Source organism: Populus alba, chromosome 3 (genome assembly GCF_005239225.2).
Source record: "Populus alba chromosome 3, ASM523922v2, whole genome shotgun sequence".
In the NCBI taxonomy this organism is placed as follows: Eukaryota; Viridiplantae; Streptophyta; class Magnoliopsida; order Malpighiales; family Salicaceae; genus Populus; species Populus alba.
The window spans coordinates 21,029,026-21,048,015 of NC_133286.1; the positions used below are offsets into that span (position 1 = coordinate 21,029,026).

Below are 18,990 nucleotides of genomic sequence, written 5' to 3' on the forward strand. Positions count from 1 at the left end.
AGAAAAGAAAAAAGAAAAGTTTGGGGAAATAAGCTGGGGTGTTGCATATATATTATATATATTATTTATTATATTAAGACACAAGTCATCAATATCAACCCCTCACCATATTATTATATTAATATTCTAATGTACTCCGTATCAGATTCCTCTAATTCCAAAGAAATTGCATTCAAATATGTGCAGTAAAAATACTTTAGATTTTTCGTCTTTTTCTTATCGTCAGTATGGGTCAAATATTTTTTAAAAAAATTAAGAGGGCAATTGCCTCCTTTTGCTCTTACGTGGCTCCGCCACTGCCAGCAACCCTTACTAGATGTTCATGGCGTCTTCTTCTTCTTCTTCTTCTTCTTTGTCTAGACCTGGTTGGGGTTACGATGTATTTCTAAGTTTTAGAGGTGAAGATACTCGCAAAAATTTTACGGATCATCTTTACACTGCTTTACACCATGCAAGAATCCATGCATTTCGAGATGACGACGAACTTCGTAGAGGTGAAGAAATCTCCTTGCAACTCCTCAAAGCAATTCAAGAATCCAAGATTTCTATAGTGGTTTTCTCTAAGGGCTATGCTTCCTCCACTTGGTGTCTTGATGAACTTGAAAAGATTCTTGATTGCAGACACACAACTGACCAGATTGTTCTACCTGTTTTCTATGATATCGATCCTTCTGATATTAGAAAACAGACAGGGAGTTTTGCTGAAGCCTTTGATAGACATGAAGAACGTTTTAAGGAAGAAATGGAGAAGGTCCAAAAGTGGAGAAAAGCTCTTGTGGAGGCTGCAAATTTATCTGGGTTGGATCTTCGCAGTTTCGCAAATGGGTACTTTTTTTCTTTCCCTATATCAATAGCAAATGCTTATAACTTTTACTCTTATTACATTTTGTATTTTAAATTTGCATTAAATTCAAAAGATTATCTTTCATCCATGAGTGATGACTTTCTTTTTCTATGCACAGGCATGAATCAAAATTAATTCAAAAGATTGTTGAAGAAGTTTCTAGTAAACTGAATTCCAGATTTTTGTTTGACGATAGGCCGCTGAAGAGGTTGAAGACAACAATGATATCTGGCGGTGGGCTGCTTGACGATGCTGAGGAGAAGCAGATAACAAATAAAGCTGTGCGGGATTGGCTGGCCGAGTATAAAGACGCTGTCTATGAAGCCGACGACTTCTTGGATGAGATTGCTTATGAAGCTCTACGGCAGGAGTTGGAAGCTGAAGCTCAAACCTTCATTAAACCACTTGAAATAATGGGGTTGAGAGAGATAGAAGAAAAATCAAGAGGCCTCCAGGAGAATCTAGATTACTTAGTAAAACAAAAGGATGCCCTTGGTTTGATCAACCGCACTGGAAAAGAACCATCATCGCCTAAAAGACGAACAACTTCTCTGGTGGATGAACGTGGTGTTTATGGTAGAGATGATGACAAGGAAGCAATACTGAAGTTGCTTCTATCAGATGATGCAAATGGACAAAACCTAGGTGTCGTTCCCATAGTGGGAATGGGCGGGGTTGGTAAAACCACGCTCGCTCAGCTTGTATACAATCACAGCAGAGTACAAGAGCGGTTCGGTCTCAAAGCTTGGGTTTGTGTTTCTGAAGATTTCAGTGTTTCGAAGTTAACCAAGGTTATCCTTGAGGGGTTCGGTTCAAAGTCTGATTTTGATAATCTGGATCCCCTCCAGCTTCAGTTGAAGGAGAGATTGCGGGGAAAGAAATTCTTGCTTGTTTTAGATGACGTTTGGAAGGAAGATTATGCTGAGTGGGACAATTTGCTTACCCCCCTGAAGTGCGGAGCACAAGGGAGTAAGATTCTTGTCACAACACGGAATGAAGGTGTAGCAACAGTCATGAGAACTGTTCCAACTCATTATCTAAAAGAATTGACGGAAGACAGCTGCTGGGCCGTGTTTGCCACCCATGCATTTCGAGGTGAAAATCCCAAAGCTTATGAAGAGTTGCAAGAAATTGGTAGAGCAATAGCGAGAAAGTGTGAAGGCCTTCCTCTAGCTGCAATTACACTCGGTGGTCTGCTACGCACCAAAAGAGATGTCGAGGAGTGGGAGAAGATATTGGAAAGCAATCTATGGGATTTAACCAAAGACAATATCCTCCCAGCCTTGAGATTAAGTTATCATTATCTCCTGCCACATCTGAAGCAGTGTTTTGCTTATTGTGCCATATTTCCAAAAGACCATGAATTTCAAAAGGATGAATTAGTGCTCCTGTGGATGGCAGAGGGCTTCTTAGGCTGCTCCGTAGATGATGAGATGGAAAAAGCAGGTGCTGAGTGCTTTGATGATCTCTTGTCAAGGTCGTTTTTCCAGCAATCAAGTGCCTCTCCCTCATCATTTGTGATGCACGATCTCATGCATGACTTGGCTACACATGTGTCCGGTCAATTTTGCATCGGCCCAAATAATTCTTCCAAGGCGACTAGAAGGACCCGACATTTATCACTCGTAGCAGGTACGCCACATACTGAAGATTGTTCTTTCAGCAAGAAATTAGAAAACATCCGTGAAGCCCAACTTCTACGCACATTCCAAACTTTTCCACGCTATTTGGGGTGTCCTCCCGAAATTTATAATGAGATCTTTCAGTCAACACCTGGGCGCCTACGAGTGCTATTCATGACTGGTTGTAGAGGTGCAACTTTGAAGTTTTGTTCAGCTAGCAAGTTGAAGCATTTACGGTATTTGAATCTTTCTCGGTCAGATTTAGTAACGTTGCCTGAAGAAGCGAGTACTCTTCTCAATTTGCAAACGTTGATCTTGGAATATTGCAAACAACTTGCTAGTCTACCTGATCTTGGAAATTTGAAGTATTTACGACATCTGAATCTTCAAAGAACAGGAATCGAAAGGTTGCCTGCATCTCTGGAAAGGTTAATCAACTTGCGGTATCTTAACATCAAATACACGCTTTTGAAAGAGATGCCACCACATATAGGTCAACTGGCAAAGCTCCAAACGTTGACTAACTTTCTCGTGGGAAGACAGAGTGAGACTAGCATTAAAGAATTGGGAAAGCTACGACATCTACGGGGAGAACTTCATATTCGGAACCTTCAAAATGTGGTGGATGCTCAGGATGCTGTTGAGGCAAATTTGAAAGGTAGAATGCACCTTGATGAGCTGAGGTTTACATGGGATGGTGACACTCATGACCCGCAACACATAACAAGCACACTTGAGAAATTAGAGCCAAATAGAAATGTGAAGGATCTTCAGATTGATGGTTATGGAGGTATAAGGTTTCCGGAGTGGGTAGGAGAGTCCTCTTTCTCAAATATAGTGTCCTTGAAGCTCAGTAGATGTACAAACTGCACCTCCTTACCACCGCTCGGGCAATTAGCTTCTTTAGAGTATCTCTCAATTGAAGCATTCGATAAAGTTGTGACTGTGGGCTCTGAGTTCTATGGGAACTGTACTGCTATGAAGAAGCCATTTGAATCCCTCAAAACATTATTTTTTGAAAGGATGCCAGAGTGGCGGGAGTGGATTTCAGACGAAGGCAGCCGGGAAGCCTTCCCTCTTCTTCGGGATCTTTTCATCAGTAATTGCCCCAACCTTACAAAGGCTCTACCTGGTCACCACCTTCCACGTTTAACAACACTTTCAATTGGAGGATGTGAGCAGCTCGCGACTCCACTTTCTAGGTGTCCAATCATCAATTCAATTTACTTGCGCGATGCTTCTCGTACTCTGGGCTGGAGGGAATTAGATTTACTTTCAGGGTTGCACTCTCTCTATGTTTCTCGATTCAACTTCCAAGACTCCCTACTCAAGGAAATCGAGCAAATGGTTTTTTCACCCACTGATATAGGAGATATTGCAATCGACGGCGTTGCTTCTCTCAAATGCATCCCACTGGACTTTTTCCCCAAGTTAAATTCTCTTTCTATCTTTAACTGTCCAGATCTCAAATCACTCTGTGCACATGAAAGACCTCTCAATGAGCTCAAATCTCTTCATTCTTTGGAAATCGAGCAGTGCCCTAAATTAGTTTCATTTCCCAAAGGAGGATTACCTGCTCCAGTCTTAACACAACTTACGTTACGACATTGCAGAAACTTGAAGCGGTTGCCTGAGAGCATGCATTCCCTCCTCCCATCCCTTAACCATTTGCTAATAAGTGATTGTTTAGAACTTGAGTTGTGTCCAGAAGGGGGTTTTCCCTCCAAATTACAATCACTTGAGATTTGGAAATGCAACAAACTCATTGCAGGCCGCATGCAATGGGGTTTGCAAACGCTCCCTTCACTTTCACACTTTACAATTGGTGGCCACGAAAATATTGAATCCTTCCCTGAAGAGATGCTTCTGCCCTCAAGTCTTACATCTCTTACAATCTATTCCCTAGAACACTTGAAATATCTTGACTACAAGGGACTTCAACACCTCACCTCTCTTACAGAATTGGTGATATTTCGCTGCCCTATGCTTGAGTCCATGCCAGAAGAAGGGTTGCCCTCCTCCCTTTCTTCTCTTGTAATTAACAATTGTCCTATGCTGGGTGAAAGTTGTGAAAGGGAGAAAGGTAAATATTGGCCCAAGATTTCTCACATTCCTCACATAGTTATTTCCCAACATTAGCGGAGCAAAAAAGCAGCAGTTAAAAGGAGGTTTTCTTTCAACCGTCCAACATATTGAGGTATTGCTACTAAATAGTTTATTTTCTTTTCAATAATCAAAGGCAATTTCAGTTAAAATTTGTCATGTTCCACTATTAATTCTATGCTTATTTTTGGCTGGATCCAAATCCAACTTTCCACTTACAGTTCATGAAGGGATTCTCACCCTTCCTTCTTGCCAGAACAATATGCACAGGATAAAATTGATCTGCTTGCTCCCTCAGGTATGACTCATTGTGAACTTTTCCATTCGATGTTCTTTCTCAGTTACTCTGTATTTCTCCACCATTATTAATTCTTTGCATTTTCATGTCAGTATCACCAATTGCGCATTGCAGAGTGGAGCACCATAGTTTCACAAAACAAGATTGCTTTGCCTGCAAACCAACAGGTTTTTCAAATATCATTACGTAGCTATTTGTGTATTTTACGTATCCTTTTCATGCTCTTGGTCTAAATCCTCCATTGTTTCGTTGCAGGATTCTGATCCAAATTTTCCGCTACAAGCAATGGCGGCTCAAAGTTTGGATGATACACAGATATTGTCCATGTCGTATGTTTTTATTTGTTGTGTGTTGAAATACAAATTTTCTTCCCAGCTATTGTCTCTCATTCATCTTCATATATAACATAAATAATCACAAGATCCTTGTTTTTATTCTATTTCATTATCTTTTTTTTGCTATAAGTATTTTTTCGAACCCTACTATTGTTCCTCTATCATGTTCTGCTGCAAATAAACATCACAAGATCCTTGTTTTTCGATCGGGAAAAACTGGAAGAAAAAGGCACAGTTAGTATTTTAATTCAGTACATGGTTTGTAAGGATAAATTCACTGTTGTTTTTTTTTTTAACTGTAACTTACGATCCAAAGGGCTTCTATTGTTCAGAATATATTGAGGTATTAGCTAAACTATGCCAAGCAAACAGAATTTGCATGTCCCTGGGAAGAGTGGATGTCATGCTAGAAATATAAATAACTGATCCCTCCTGAATTTTCACATGTTATTCCTTTCTCCTTCCTACTAACAGAAAACCACACAATGGCTTTACTTTAGGCAATCGATATCATGGTTAAGTCATGGATTTGACATCAAGGATAACTTAATTGATGCATTATTGAAGTGATGACTAAATCATGTAAATCCATATTCACCCAACATCCAAGTTTATTCTCATTCCAAAAAATAATAGCAAGAGATATGAAGAGACGAAGAGGAATTTAAATAATATAATTTCTCTTTTCTGTCGCCATTTTCCATTCCAGAAATGTACTCAGGAAGTTTTAATAAGTTCAAGTGTAAGGTAACTTTTACCCTTCCCAGCTCTAATTAGGTTTCGCTGTCCTTCCAAACTAATTTAAGATCTAATACGAGGAAAACACACTGTATTAGTGAAAGGATCACAATAACAAGATTTTCCAACTTCAATTCACTGATATAACTTTTCTTGAATCCTGGACAAAAGAACTTAGAACATCAAAAGATCATAGCAGGATTCTAAAAAACAGGGATTGTATTTGATGCGGAACAATAAATAACAAGAATTAAAGCAAGAAAAGAAAGAAGCTTTAGAGAAAGAAAGAAACTAAAGAAGAGAAGAAAGGGGATTGAAAATATGCAAAAGCTGCAATTTTTTATTAATCATCAAAAGTCCCTCTCAAAATGACAAAAGAACATATAAATAGTAAACCCTAAAAGTAAACCCTAAAACATCCTACTATTGGGCTCGGCCCATCAAATCAAACTATTTAACATAAATAACAATGAGTAGGCCCAGGTGGGCTAAATAAATAAATAACAATGAGCAAGCCCAAATGGGCTAAATAAATAAAATAACAATGAAATAGGCTCACATGGGTTTAGTCTCCCAACCAAAGCGTGACAGGCTGGGCCATCCTATGTCGTCTCCGTCCATATACTCGTGTAATCTGTGGTGTGGGCCTGGTGTCCCCACCAACTCTCCCGGGGTTAGAAAAACTCGACCCTGTCGAGTGTAGCACTGGCCGACTCTGATAGTACTCCCAAAGATCTGGGTCAAGCTGCTGCAAAGTATCTCTAGTAATCCAAGTGCAGTCTGAGTCAGGCCGACCCACCCAGCGAACTAGAAACCATTGAACCTCACCATTCCTGTTAAAAACAACTTGTTCATCCAGAATAACATCAATATTATCCTTTTGTGCTGATGTCAAGGTGAAAGGGATAGAGGGTTCAATATCATCATCAGTAGGGGAGTTAAGTTGTATCTCAAATGGGTTATTTGGAATCGAAAGTGGTTTGTGGTATGCAACTAGATCCTCAATGTTAAATGTAGAGCTAATGCCAAAATCATGTGGTGAATCAAGAACATAAGCATTTGTACCAACCCGTTGTAGCACTTTGAAAGGCTCGGCACTACGTGCATGCAATTTTTGATTAGCTCCCGAAGGAAATCGTTCGGGTCTAATCCGTATCATAACATAGTCTCCAACATTAAACTCATTAAATGAAGACCTACAGAATGCAAGCTTGTGCTGAAGAAGCAAGAGGACAATTGCCCGCATAAATGGCAAAGGGGGTGATTGTTAGGATATTGTCATTTAGTGGCAATACCCCACCACCAAGCAAGTGGAAGCACCACTAGTGCCACAATTAGTGGCATGTTTTAAGGCATTATTAGCCCCTCCATGTTGACCATGAAATGCCTATAAAAGAGGCATAATTATTTGAGAGCAATGAGAGAGTGAGGGATAACGTGAGAGAGTGAAAAGAAGATAAGAAGAGAGAAAGAGGAGCTGCTGCCATGGGCAGCAGAGTGTGTGAGCAGTGAGTTGAGTTGGAGTGGATGTAATCCTCCCCCTCCATGTATTTATTCTATCCTTTCTCTATCTCTAATAAAATGAACCTCTCCCGTGGATGTAGGCGATTTTCCGAACCACGTTAAATATTGTGTCAGTGTGTTTAGCCTCCAATGGACAAATATCAGAACATCACTGTTCGGAATCCCCAACAATTGGTATCAGAGCACATGGTTTAAAGGGGTGTTTGATTTTGCTCAAAAATGAAAGTTGTCAAAATTGTGTTTTGACCATACCACTGTGTAGAGGAGGAAGAGACGGAGCCACTATTGAAAACCACGTCAAAATTGGACGTAAAAAACGGCTGCACACTCTGTCACGCGCCGACGTGGAGACTGCCCCCGCGTACAGATGCGCGCCACGTGTCACACGCGTCTTCTTCACCCGGATGAGCTGACCCAGCCCAAATTCCAAAAGACCCGACCCATGTGCTAGACCCGGATAAGGATGATGTCATCATGACACCAATATACATAGTCAGCAGACACGTCATCAAAGCGGGACCCACCTGCCACGTCACCAGCCGCGAGTCGAGCTAAGCCGAGTCGAGTTGAGCTGAGCTGTTTGTGAGCCGAGCCGAGCCGCGAGCTGAGGGAGAAGATTTTGTGCAGCGGAGTCTACGTGCAACCAGATCTAAGATTGAATCTGGGTCGTTCATCAGGCCAGAATTGTTTTGATCAAATCGTAGCCGTCTGAAATGTGATTTGGACAATTTCAGACTTGTTTCCAGCTAATTTGATCGTTTCGAATGCAATGGTACAATCCAATTGTTGAGATTTGTGACCTAAAGTGGTGGTGGTGAATTATTAAGAGAGATTGCTCGATAAAGAGGCATCTGAAGGTCATCATGGTGGTCGATGGAGATGATGAAGAAGAAGGTGCACATGTTTACCCAATTACATGTGCTGAACTGCTAAGTAGGGAGAATTTTAACTGCCTTGAGGGAAGGCAAAATTAGGACACTCTGAACACCTGATCATGTGGACAATTAGAGGTGTAGAGTGAAAATTAATAAAGACCAATCTTGACGAATCTAAGAACTGGTAGTCTCGCCAGATGTTGAGAAATCATGTATTAAACCAATATATTCCAAATCACTTGTAAAGGAAAGCCGCAACAAAGCTAGCAAATGGTTGTATATACAGAAAGACAGTACGATGGATAGATATGGCCTAAGAAGTTCTGTCTAGGAGGTTGGGTTTTAAGCAGGACCAGTGTGACCCCTCCAATCTTTCCTGGGAACTTGCTTAGTGGAAGGATTATCCATACGGTATTATTTTCATATATATAGCAGTTTGTATTGAAACAGCTGAAGACTAGCAGGATGGCGGCTGTTGGGTTCCGTATGTTCAAGGATCTGATGGAGAGGTGATTTCTCCAAAGAAGTGAGATTCGGTGACTGTGATTTCTCGAGGGGAGAATTGATGAAGACCTTGATAATGGAAGAGAAATACAGCAAGGGGATAAAGATTGGCACCCTATTTTGACTTGGACAGGTGTCGTGACAGGATGAGCTGCTGTCAAACATAAGCAAGGAATAGGGAGAAATCTGGAGAACAGAAATTGCACGAGGGCACGCAGAGATTGTGCAGGAGTACCCGTAGGATCCAACGAGGTACTATAATGAGACAACAGATGTAAGGAGAAGAAGAGATCCTAGATGAAGCTCAGAGCAGAGACTATGTAGAAGTTGTACAATAGGAAGTCTCTTGTGCTCTTGATGAAGACAACAACGAAGACCTTTCCAATGCATGCAAGGATGGAAAAAGAGTTATTGCAGAGGCACCTAATTGAGGGGGTGCAAACGTCTGTGATAAAAGGCAACCGCCTATGATGATAGGCGAAGACACCAAAGAGAGTTAGTGTAGGTGGAGCTGTCAAGCAGAAAGGCATAGAAGCTCCAAACATAGAAATCAAGGTGGAGGATTGCGAGGAGTATGTATACCGCAAGTTTCTCTTTCTATATATTCAGTGGTAGTGATCTCCCATAGTCCACATGGTGATAGAATTTTAGAGCCACTTTGAAGCATCTTAACTGAAGGAGGATGCGACCACCTATGAAAGGTGAAGACACCTTAGAGAGAAGGTGTAAAGGCCATGATAGGAGCCTCAGATCAGACCGCCCCATGACAATAGGCGAAGACACCTTAAAAAAGGTGTGTGGGCCGTGATAGGAGCCTCGTTTCAGACCGCCCCATGACAACGGGCGAAGACACCTTAGAGAAGGTGTGAGGGCCGTGATATGAGCCCAGTTCAGAACAACCCCAGAGCCAATGTGATGGCTGGATAAGAGTGGACAAGTGTATAGCCAACGAAGTGGCTATGATGAGTATGAAGACAAATACAAGATTGACTTTCATGGATATTGCCCCCATACTAAAGATCAATGAGCTAGAAGACATTTGCCTTGGAGAATAAGTAGGTGACTTGTGGAGCATTAAGACGTGGCTGCTATGAAGGAGCAGAGGGCATGCGCAGGTTCTGGGAACAAGCTGACTCTTGTCAAGGTGGTGATCTCGGTAATGACATTGTAATACTTAGAGTATGAAGACAGATATGGATCAACCTTTAATGGGCTGCCCCTATGGTTAAAGGTGGAGAGCTACCTGGACTCTTAGGACTAAGAGCAAGAAACTCACGGAAAAGTAAGGCGTGGTTCCTAGGGTGGAACAAAGGGTAGGCACAACTCCTGGATGAGTAGACTCTTGGAAGAGTGGTGAGCTTGTGATCACATTGAAATACTCAATAACTGTCGCACTTGGGAATATTCGTTTGAGGGGGTATTGTAAGCCTTGGTGTAAGGCTTGGAAAATCATTCCGGACTGAGCATGATTGATACGCTCGAAGGAGAATGTTACGTTGAAGACGCTTTCAAAATGGTAAGCTTGGAAGACCTGCAGAATGCAAGCTTGTGCTGAAGAAGCAAGAGGACAATTGCCCACATAAATGGCAAAGGGGGTGATTGTTAGGATATTGCCATTTAGTGGCAATACCCCACCACCAAGCAAATGGAAGCACCACTAGTGCCACAATTAGTGGCATGTTTTAAGGCATTATTGGCCCTTCCATGTTGACCATGAAATGCCTATAAAAGAGGCATAATTATTTGAGAGTAATGAGAGAGTGAGGGATAATGTGAGAGAGTGAAGAGAAGAGAAGAAGAGAGAAAGAGGAGCTGCTGCCATGGGCAACAGCCCTGCTGCCATATGCAGCAGAGTGTGTGAGCACTGAGTTGAGTTGGAGTGGATGTAATCCTCCTTCTCCATGTATTTATTTTATCCTTTCTCTATCTCTAATAAAATGAACCTCTCCCGTGGATGTAGACGATTTGCCGAACCACGTTAAATATTGTGTCAATTTGCTTAGCCTCCAATGGGCAAATATCAGAACATCACTAGGCGGAATCCCCAACATTTGGATCATCACATGCTTCAGATTTTGAATTTAGTAATAGCAAATCCATTGATAAAAAGGATTAAAAAATATTAAATTATTTAAGTAATCTGCAACGGATTTTTCATTGTTGACGCGGCAAAATCAAATCTGCAACTGATTCAAAATATAAATTAAAGCCTTAATTATATAAAATCTTCGTTCTCTCCTTTTCTGCATCTTCAAAAATTCAAATTTTTTTCTCCATCTCTTTCTCTAATCCATTCGCCTTCTTCAAAAATTCAAAATCCAAAAACTTTTGATTTATCTTTGATTAAAAAAATTTATTCCATATAAAGCTGAAGTTAAAAAACAATTTTGGAGTGCAGGTAAGGCTTTTTCCAGTCAAATTTATTTTATGGTGCACAGGGTTATTCTTGAAGTTAACTTTCATAAAAGAAGCAGATACAAAAAGAGGAGATAATATAAAATTCATCCGTATTGGAATCACAATTCAGAATCAAGTGAAAGTGGCCAGTGTCACTTGCAAATCTACTAATAATTATTGGAGCATCACCCTTTCGCACAATCAACAGAAAGGATTAAAGCACAGAAAGTCATCATCTCGAGAACTCACAGCAAAGAGTTCAATGTTGTAGTGGATATGTAGCTATATTAACAACATTAATACTTCTAGAATGCACAAATGCGACTTCTTGATAGTTACGCTGCTAAAGACATTTACAAATCCCCATCAATACTGGTGTTTATTCCTCATGACCCTCATTTGGTGATGATCCAGTGAGCTGACAATAAAAGAAAACCTCGGCATTACCAGTAAATCGATATAATCACCATTGCAAGCATAATGCATGCATGGAAGAGATTCAGGTAGGAATTATCCTTGTCTTCATTGAGAGGCTTTAACCTCCCTAGCTCCTTCATCTGCAGGCCCATTGTTTGATGCATCCTCTGAAGCGTTTAAGCAAGGATTGCTTTTACACTGACTCACAGGTTGAACATTGGTCAAGAGACTAGAAAGTTGAGACCCCTTTTGCGAAAAGTTTGGTTTACTTTTTGGAGTCTCAGGCAGGCTTGCCGTTGACAGCTTTGCTAGGCCCATTGTCTTGTGCTCACACGGGAGCTTGGTTGAAAAAGGTGATTCAGGTGTATCAGGATGCTTCCCAGAAATATCCATCGGTCTATGAAACAGCAAATGAGCCACAGTCCGGTCTACGGGATTGGTCTCTGTTTCCACCTCAGGCATCTTAACCACCCTGCAGTAGACTCATAAAATCCATGAGGAAAATGACAGGCAAGTTTGAGATTGCCATACTCTAAACAAATTGATAAACACTTGATTAATAACTTTGTGCAAACAAATTGAATAATTTGAATTGGGAAGGACGAGATGTAAAAGAACAAACCTGTTGGAATAAGAAACAATCACATTGTCGTAGGCAACAAAAAATCAAGTTTCAAATCAAAACAGTTTAGAAATGCATCAAAATAATATTTTTTATTTTTTTAAAAATTATTTTTAACACCAACATATCAAATCGATATGAAAACATAAAAAAATTTATTTTATACAAAAAAAAAAAAATTGAATTTTGAGGGAACCAAACATGCTCTAGCTACAAATGTCAGTTTAATATCTGCCTCTACCTAGGTTGGCCTACAATACCAAAGCTTCTCTCAACTAAATCAAGACATGATGACCAGCACTCACAATCATAACAGAACCAGTGGAAGCGAACTACTACATATTTGATCAACAAGGTCAAATTCAGTCAAGTTTTTAAGGAAATCCAGTGAAAGAGGAACCTAAAATTTTATGTTTAGATTTTCTTCAACTTCGAAGAACAAGCGCTGCCTTAATTGAATTGTTTCAGTCACTATTCCTCCATTGTAAATAGAGGATACCACTTTCAATATTCATTTCTAGAACGAGAAAGGAAAACAGAAAATGGTGATGGCATTAAAAGATCCTAATTTAACATTGCCATAGAGAAAAAATGTTAAGAAAAAAGAGAGGATAGATTAAATTTGAAAACAGAAGCATGAGAAATGCATTGCCTTAACCAACCTTCTTTGACTGCTGCTTTCCTCTTTTGCAGCAACTTGTTCGTCCCTGCTACTATTGTTTGTACTGCCAATATCACTAGCATAATGCCTTTGCATTGCACTTTGAGCCAGCCGGAACAAGCTATCCCGAATACAAAGTCTAATTCTGACATCTAACTGTTGTAAAACATTGGCTTGGAATCGTAACCAAGCACAAATTATTTAGCAGGGAAAGAATGCAAAAGTACTTTGAAATAATATCTTGAAGCCTGTAGAGTACCGTGTCCTCCATTGAATACTCATTAACCGGCAGAGAGACTGTATTGGAATCGTCTTGCTCAATAGGTGAGTTTGGGTCAAATGAAGCAAGTGTACTTAGATCCTCTACTTCAAGGTCAGCTCCTTCATGACGCGGAATAATAAATAAAAAGAGTTAAAGCAAGAAAAGAAAGAAGCTTTAGAGAAAGAAAGAAGCTAAAGAAGAGGAGGAGAGGGGTTGGAGATGTGCGAACGTCTGCAAATTTTCATTCATTCAAGAGTGTCTTTCCAAATGACAAAAGAGCATATAAATAGTCTCAACCTAGAACATCCTGCTATTGGGCTCGGCCCATGAAATCAAACTGTTTAGCATAAATAATAAAAATAACAATGAGCAGGCCCAAATGGGCTCAATAAATAAAATAACAATGAGTCGGTCCAAATGGGAAAATGATACATCTTAATGGGAAAAAGATGTATCATTAACCCAAAATGACATGCCCTACCCAAAATCTCTCTTTGACTGCTATAGATGTATCATTAACCCAAGACACACTATAGGGCTTAGGGTGTGGGACAGACTTTAAGCCTAAGTGGGATACACTACCCGATGAAACTGCATTGATACAACTACCACTGTCTATAATGATCTTACACCCTTTATCTCCACATTTAATGTAAGTGTAAAAAATAGCAGTCCTTCTCCAATCCTCAGTTCCTTTAGGTTGTGTTAAAGCACATCTAACCACACCTAACCTGGTTGTCTTGATTTGAGTGGGTATAGACCTAACACATCCTATCAAGTTAGACTCATCATCCTCATCATTGAGATCTTGAAAATCATCGGGATTGGGTTCATATACCTTATCATCACAATTATCTTCATCACCCACATCCTCTTGCCCCTTGATGAACAATGCCTTATTAGGGCAGCTAGAGGAAATATGACCAAAACCCTGACACTTAAAACACTGAATTCTTGAAGTTCTAGGTGCTTCATGAAAAATACCCTTACCCTTGTCTTCTCAAGGTATCTAGGAAATCAAAGGATTGGGTTTACGAGGTGGGACACCTAATATGGAGTTATTACTACCAGGTTGAGGTCTAGAAGGGGTATTACGAGTGTCCTGATGTCTTGTCCATTGGCTTTTTGTGACCAAGTCATAATTTTGTACTAGGGTATAAGCTTCATCAAGGGTGGAAACACCCCTAAGCACAACCTCTCTTCTAAGGTCATCGTTTAAGCCTTTTCGAAATCTACTTAGGGTCATCACTTCATCCTCCCTAACAGCACACCTCACCCTATACTCATCAAATTGTGCCACATATTCATTGGCAGGCTTGCCTCCTTGTCTCAGGTTATTCCACTGGTCCAAAAGATTTCCTCTATAAGAACGAGGCAAGTACTTTTCTTCTAGCTTAGTCTTCATTTCAACCCAATCAGTAATAGGGGGTTGACCCCTCCTAATCAAAGACTCTTCTACACTTTCCCAATAGAGCTGAGTGGTTCCACTAAGTTTCATCTTTGCAAATCTTACCCTCCTATTTTCAGATAGATTATACCAGTCGAAGAATTGATCCATATCACGGATCCATTTATCAAAAATCCATGGGTCAAGTTGACCCTCAAAAGTTGGGGCTTCTACCTTAATATGCCTCATGACTCGCTCGTCAGGGTCATCATATATGTGATGGCCCTGATTACGGTTGTACTGATAGTTCCTAGGATGAACTGGTCTTTGACGGTAGTCATTGGAATGCTCACTATCATTAGGGTCATCAAAGTCATTATGACCCTGGTGTTGGTTATGGTGTCGGTTCCTACGAGGAACTGGTCTTTGAGGATTTCTATGGTTGTCATTTGAATGTTCACTCTCACTAGATTGTCTTACTTGCAAAGTTTCTATGGACTCCATCCTCCTAGAAAGATTGTTCATCTGATTAGACATGTTGCTCATTTCCATTCGCATAAGTTGTAATTGTTCTTGAATATCTCTAAGAACATTACTGGAGTACGGGTCCATGGTAGCTATGACTTCTAGATTGTTTACTAGGCGACCACTACGTAAATGCATGCAAAACTAATCCTGAGACTGAGATCACAAAATAACACTTGCAAGTAAAATGCAAAATAAAATTATAACTAATAATAATAAAATAAATAAAGAAAAATAAATAAAGAAAAATAATTTATTATTATTATTATTATTTTTTTATTTTATTTTTGAAACTAAGTAATGATAGATTAAACCAGGAAAAGTGCAAGCGAGCAATGTAAGTCCTCTAAATGCACACAAGTAATCCAAACACAATGTTTCAGTTTTCCCACTAATTTAACCAAGCTCCACAATTAACTAAGAGGATCAGATCTTCAATTACTCAAAATTAAAGTAACTCAATTTAAAAGTGGACTATGTAATCTAGTTATAAGCAAGCACAAAGAATAATATTAATGCTAACTGATTAACAAGTGTAAAACATACCAGAATGAAGATTTTCAATGGGTAAAAATTTTGACCGTATGATGTGGCAGTGAAGGGTTACATGGCAGCTGACATGGCAGGATGTGCTGACGAGGCAGACAAGGCTGACGTGGCAAACCTGATGACGTGGCAGCTGTCGTGTCTAGGTTAATTAAAATCCAGCGTTTGTTCCTTTCTTCCTTAGCTTCTGCGACCTGTTGCCGCTGGCTTCTGTGACCTATTGTCGCTGCTATCTGTGGCGATGCACGAAGCCTGCTGATTCTGATGGGTCTGGCGGTGCAAAGGAAGAGGCGGTGGTGTCTGTGGTGGTCGCGGCTGCTGGTTTGGAACTGAAGACAAGGAACTGTTATAGGCGCGACGTTGTGGGTTGTTGAAGGCAGTGAATCGGCGTCTCCTTTTGATCGTTAGCTGTGACTAGCGCTGATGTTGAATGGCCGATCACTCTGTGGGATTGATGTGCAGGTATACCGATGGTTGCGGCTGATGGTTTGGAACCGAAGACAAGGGCGGCGCTGCGGGTTGTTGTGGGTGGTTTTGTGCTGCTGAAGTCGGAGATCCACTGATGTCTCTTGCGGTGTCAATCTGGTGGTTGCCGCTGGTCTGTGTCGGAGGTAGCAAATCGGCGTGGATTGGTGGACTGATGTGCAGGTCTTCTCGGTGGTGGGTCTTCTGCTATGACTGGTTGAGGCGCGCTGATGGCAGAGGCGTCGTTGTGACTGGCTGAGACGTCGCAGATGCAGGGGCGCCGCTGCTGGAAAACCCGATCGATGAACAATAAATTTTTTTTTTTTTGATGAACAGTTACCTTTTTTTTCCAGACTAATCTAGGGTTAAACATAACACATTGATCGATTAATTGTAAGGACAATTAAAAGCCGTGCTCTGATACCAAATTTGACGCGGAACAATAAATAAAAAGAATTAAAGCAAGAATAGAGAAAGAAAGAAGCTAAAGAAGAGGAGGAGAGGGGTTGAAGATGTGCAAAAGTCTGTAAATTTTCATTCATTCAAGAGTGTCTTTCCAAATGACAAAAGAGCATATAAATAGTCTCAACCTAGAACATCCTACTATTGGGCTCGGCCCATCAAATCAAATTGTTTAGCATAAATAATAAAAATAACAATGAGCAGGTCCAAATGGGCTAAATAAATAAAATAACAATGAGATAGGCCCAATGGGCTTAGTCTCCCAACCAAAGTGTGACAGGCTGGGCCATTCTACGTCGTCTCTGTCTAAATACTCGTGTAATCTGTGGCCTGGGCCTGGTGTCCCCACCACTTCAACATGCTGAATTTGATTTTCTTAGGAACACTTTTGATGAACAAGCTGCTGCTGCTGTTTCTGAATGGCAAGCATTGCCTGAATTTGTGGCCGCCTCCTTACTTTGAATCTGCAGATGATCATTAAATTAGAAGGGAAATTTAATTTTGCCCTGTTTATCTAAAATAGTGCAAGTTCTCTGCAACGATGATTCCTGTGAATTTGTAAAGAACTTGTTTTTCTTCTATTTGTCCTTGAATAAACTTATTGCAACTGATTCAAAAAATAAATTAAACCCTTAATTATATAAAATATCCCTTCTCTAGTTCTCTCCTTTTCTCTTTTTCTGCATCTTCAAAATTTCAATTTTTTTCTCCACCTCTTTCTGTAGTCTATTCCCCTTCTCCAAATTCAAAAACTTTTGATTTATCCTTCTCTTTTATTATTTAATTTTTATTAAAAAAAAATTGATTCCTTATAAAGCTAAAGTTAGAAAACAATTTTGGAGTGCATACCTTCCCTTCTCAGCAAAATTTTATGGTGTTTAAGAAATAACTAGTACCATCTTATTAATTATTCTTCGAACATACTTTAATAAAAGAAATTGAAGAGATAATATAAAATTCAGTATCTATAAAAAAAAATATATAAAATTTACAATTTTTTTTCTAGTTACATCTCTTTATTTTTTAAATAAAATTTCCAAAATAACAAATAAGATTAAACAAATTATCCATGAACACCATAATTATATCTTCCCAAAGATGTAAGCCTTATATCACGGAGGAATGTACGAGGGATTCAAAAAACTCTTTCCTTTGTCTTTTTAATTCTTTTTTTTTTCATTAGTTTATTTATTAAGTCGCTTATTAGCTTGAAAGTTTTCCTCGCCTTGTCCAATCTTCGCTAGAGGGGCTTGTTCTCAGACCGAGGAATTTGAAAGAAGAAGTGGATGACCGAAGAGGGCAATTTAAGTAACAGCTTTGGCTTTCCATATCTTATACTAGTTTGTTTGATTCCAGTTTTGCTTCAACTCTCAACAACACTCCCTTCTTTCGTTGCTCGACATCATTTAAATGAACATGGCTTGATTACCTTTTTCAAGCAATGATGGAGTAGGAGTGCAGTTAAAGAACACACCCTAGCTGTTTGACAAAATGCCGATGAAGATGATAGTCATTTTAGTGATGCTGCTTGTAACAACCCAGGTAAGAAAACTAACGACCTCTTGATGTGTTTTTCTAGGAAATAAATTAAATGTTTTTATTTGTTCATGTGTTTTCTTCAGGAGGTGGTGCTAACCAGAGAAAGCTAAAGCAGAGGAGGACGGCCAAGAGGTTGGAAAGGGGAAAGGATGGAGCCTTTTGTTAGAGGTCTAGGTGCTGAAATGGCCATGACATTGGGGCTGGGACAATGGGCTGTCCAAGCCGAGGCAGAAACACAGCAACATTGGATGCATAGGTGCTTGTAGCTGGCCAGTTGGTTTGTGGGGGCTGACCTAAGTACAACCAAATCTTAGGGTGGACTGCCCGACGAGTGTGGGTTGCTTAAGAAAAGCATGAGGGATGAACTGCCTAAGAGATGCATGGGTATAAATAGCTGTGTAGTATGCAAGACATAGTTTGTTCCTCTTTCTTGTAATGTGAGGGAGTGTGATACAATTGGTTGTAGGCAAACACAAGCAAATTTGTGAGGAAAGAATGAATCTAACTGGGGCTGGATTGCCTCACATTGGGTTGAGAATTTGAGTGAAAAAATAGACCCCGCGACACCTTTCATTGTGGAGACTGTTGTTCAGGACAAATAATTAGTGGAATGGCTAATGGCTAAGTTCTTAAATTGGATGACCGGCTTAGCAATTAAAGGTTTACTGGCTACTAAAAAAATGATATGAATTATTAACAACAGAAAATTAAATAAAAAAGAAGCTGATAACTGAAAAATCAGCAACGAAAATCCAATGTTCTTTGGATCTACTTGGAATTGCTTCAATTGACATGAGAAACCTACAACCCAAGCCTTCATAAGCAAGTGAACATAACCATAGTTCACAACTGTTAGTTTTAAAG

General features: G+C 39.9%; 2 protein-coding genes across 3 annotated transcripts; one reads left to right on the forward strand and one right to left on the reverse strand.

Annotated features, from left to right (window-relative positions):
• Positions 1-247: 247 nt before the first annotated feature.
• On the forward strand, positions 248-5,306 carry LOC118054255 (putative disease resistance RPP13-like protein 1). Of its 2 annotated transcripts, none has more exons than XM_035065751.2 (5): positions 248-825; positions 963-4,663; positions 4,791-4,867; positions 4,960-5,034; positions 5,123-5,306. In XM_035065751.2, exons 1-2 carry the CDS (start codon positions 317-319, stop codon positions 4,603-4,605), a joined length of 4,152 nt encoding a protein of 1,383 aa, XP_034921642.1. In that variant the 5' UTR covers positions 248-316; the 3' UTR covers positions 4,606-4,663; positions 4,791-4,867; positions 4,960-5,034; positions 5,123-5,306. The 2 variants fall into 2 exon arrangements, with proteins under 2 accessions (XP_034921642.1, XP_034921643.1); XM_035065752.2 differs by having other exon boundaries at positions 1,041-4,663.
• A 6,349-nt stretch (positions 5,307-11,655) lies between these two features.
• On the reverse strand, positions 11,656-13,318 carry LOC118054292 (protein LNK2). Its single transcript, XM_035065810.2, has 2 exons — positions 12,942-13,318; positions 11,656-12,129 (listed from the first exon to the last, which is right to left on the reverse strand). Exons 1-2 carry the CDS (start codon positions 13,034-13,036, stop codon positions 11,763-11,765), a joined length of 462 nt encoding a protein of 153 aa, XP_034921701.1. The 5' UTR covers positions 13,037-13,318; the 3' UTR covers positions 11,656-11,762.
• Between the last annotated feature and the right edge of the window lie 5,672 nt (positions 13,319-18,990).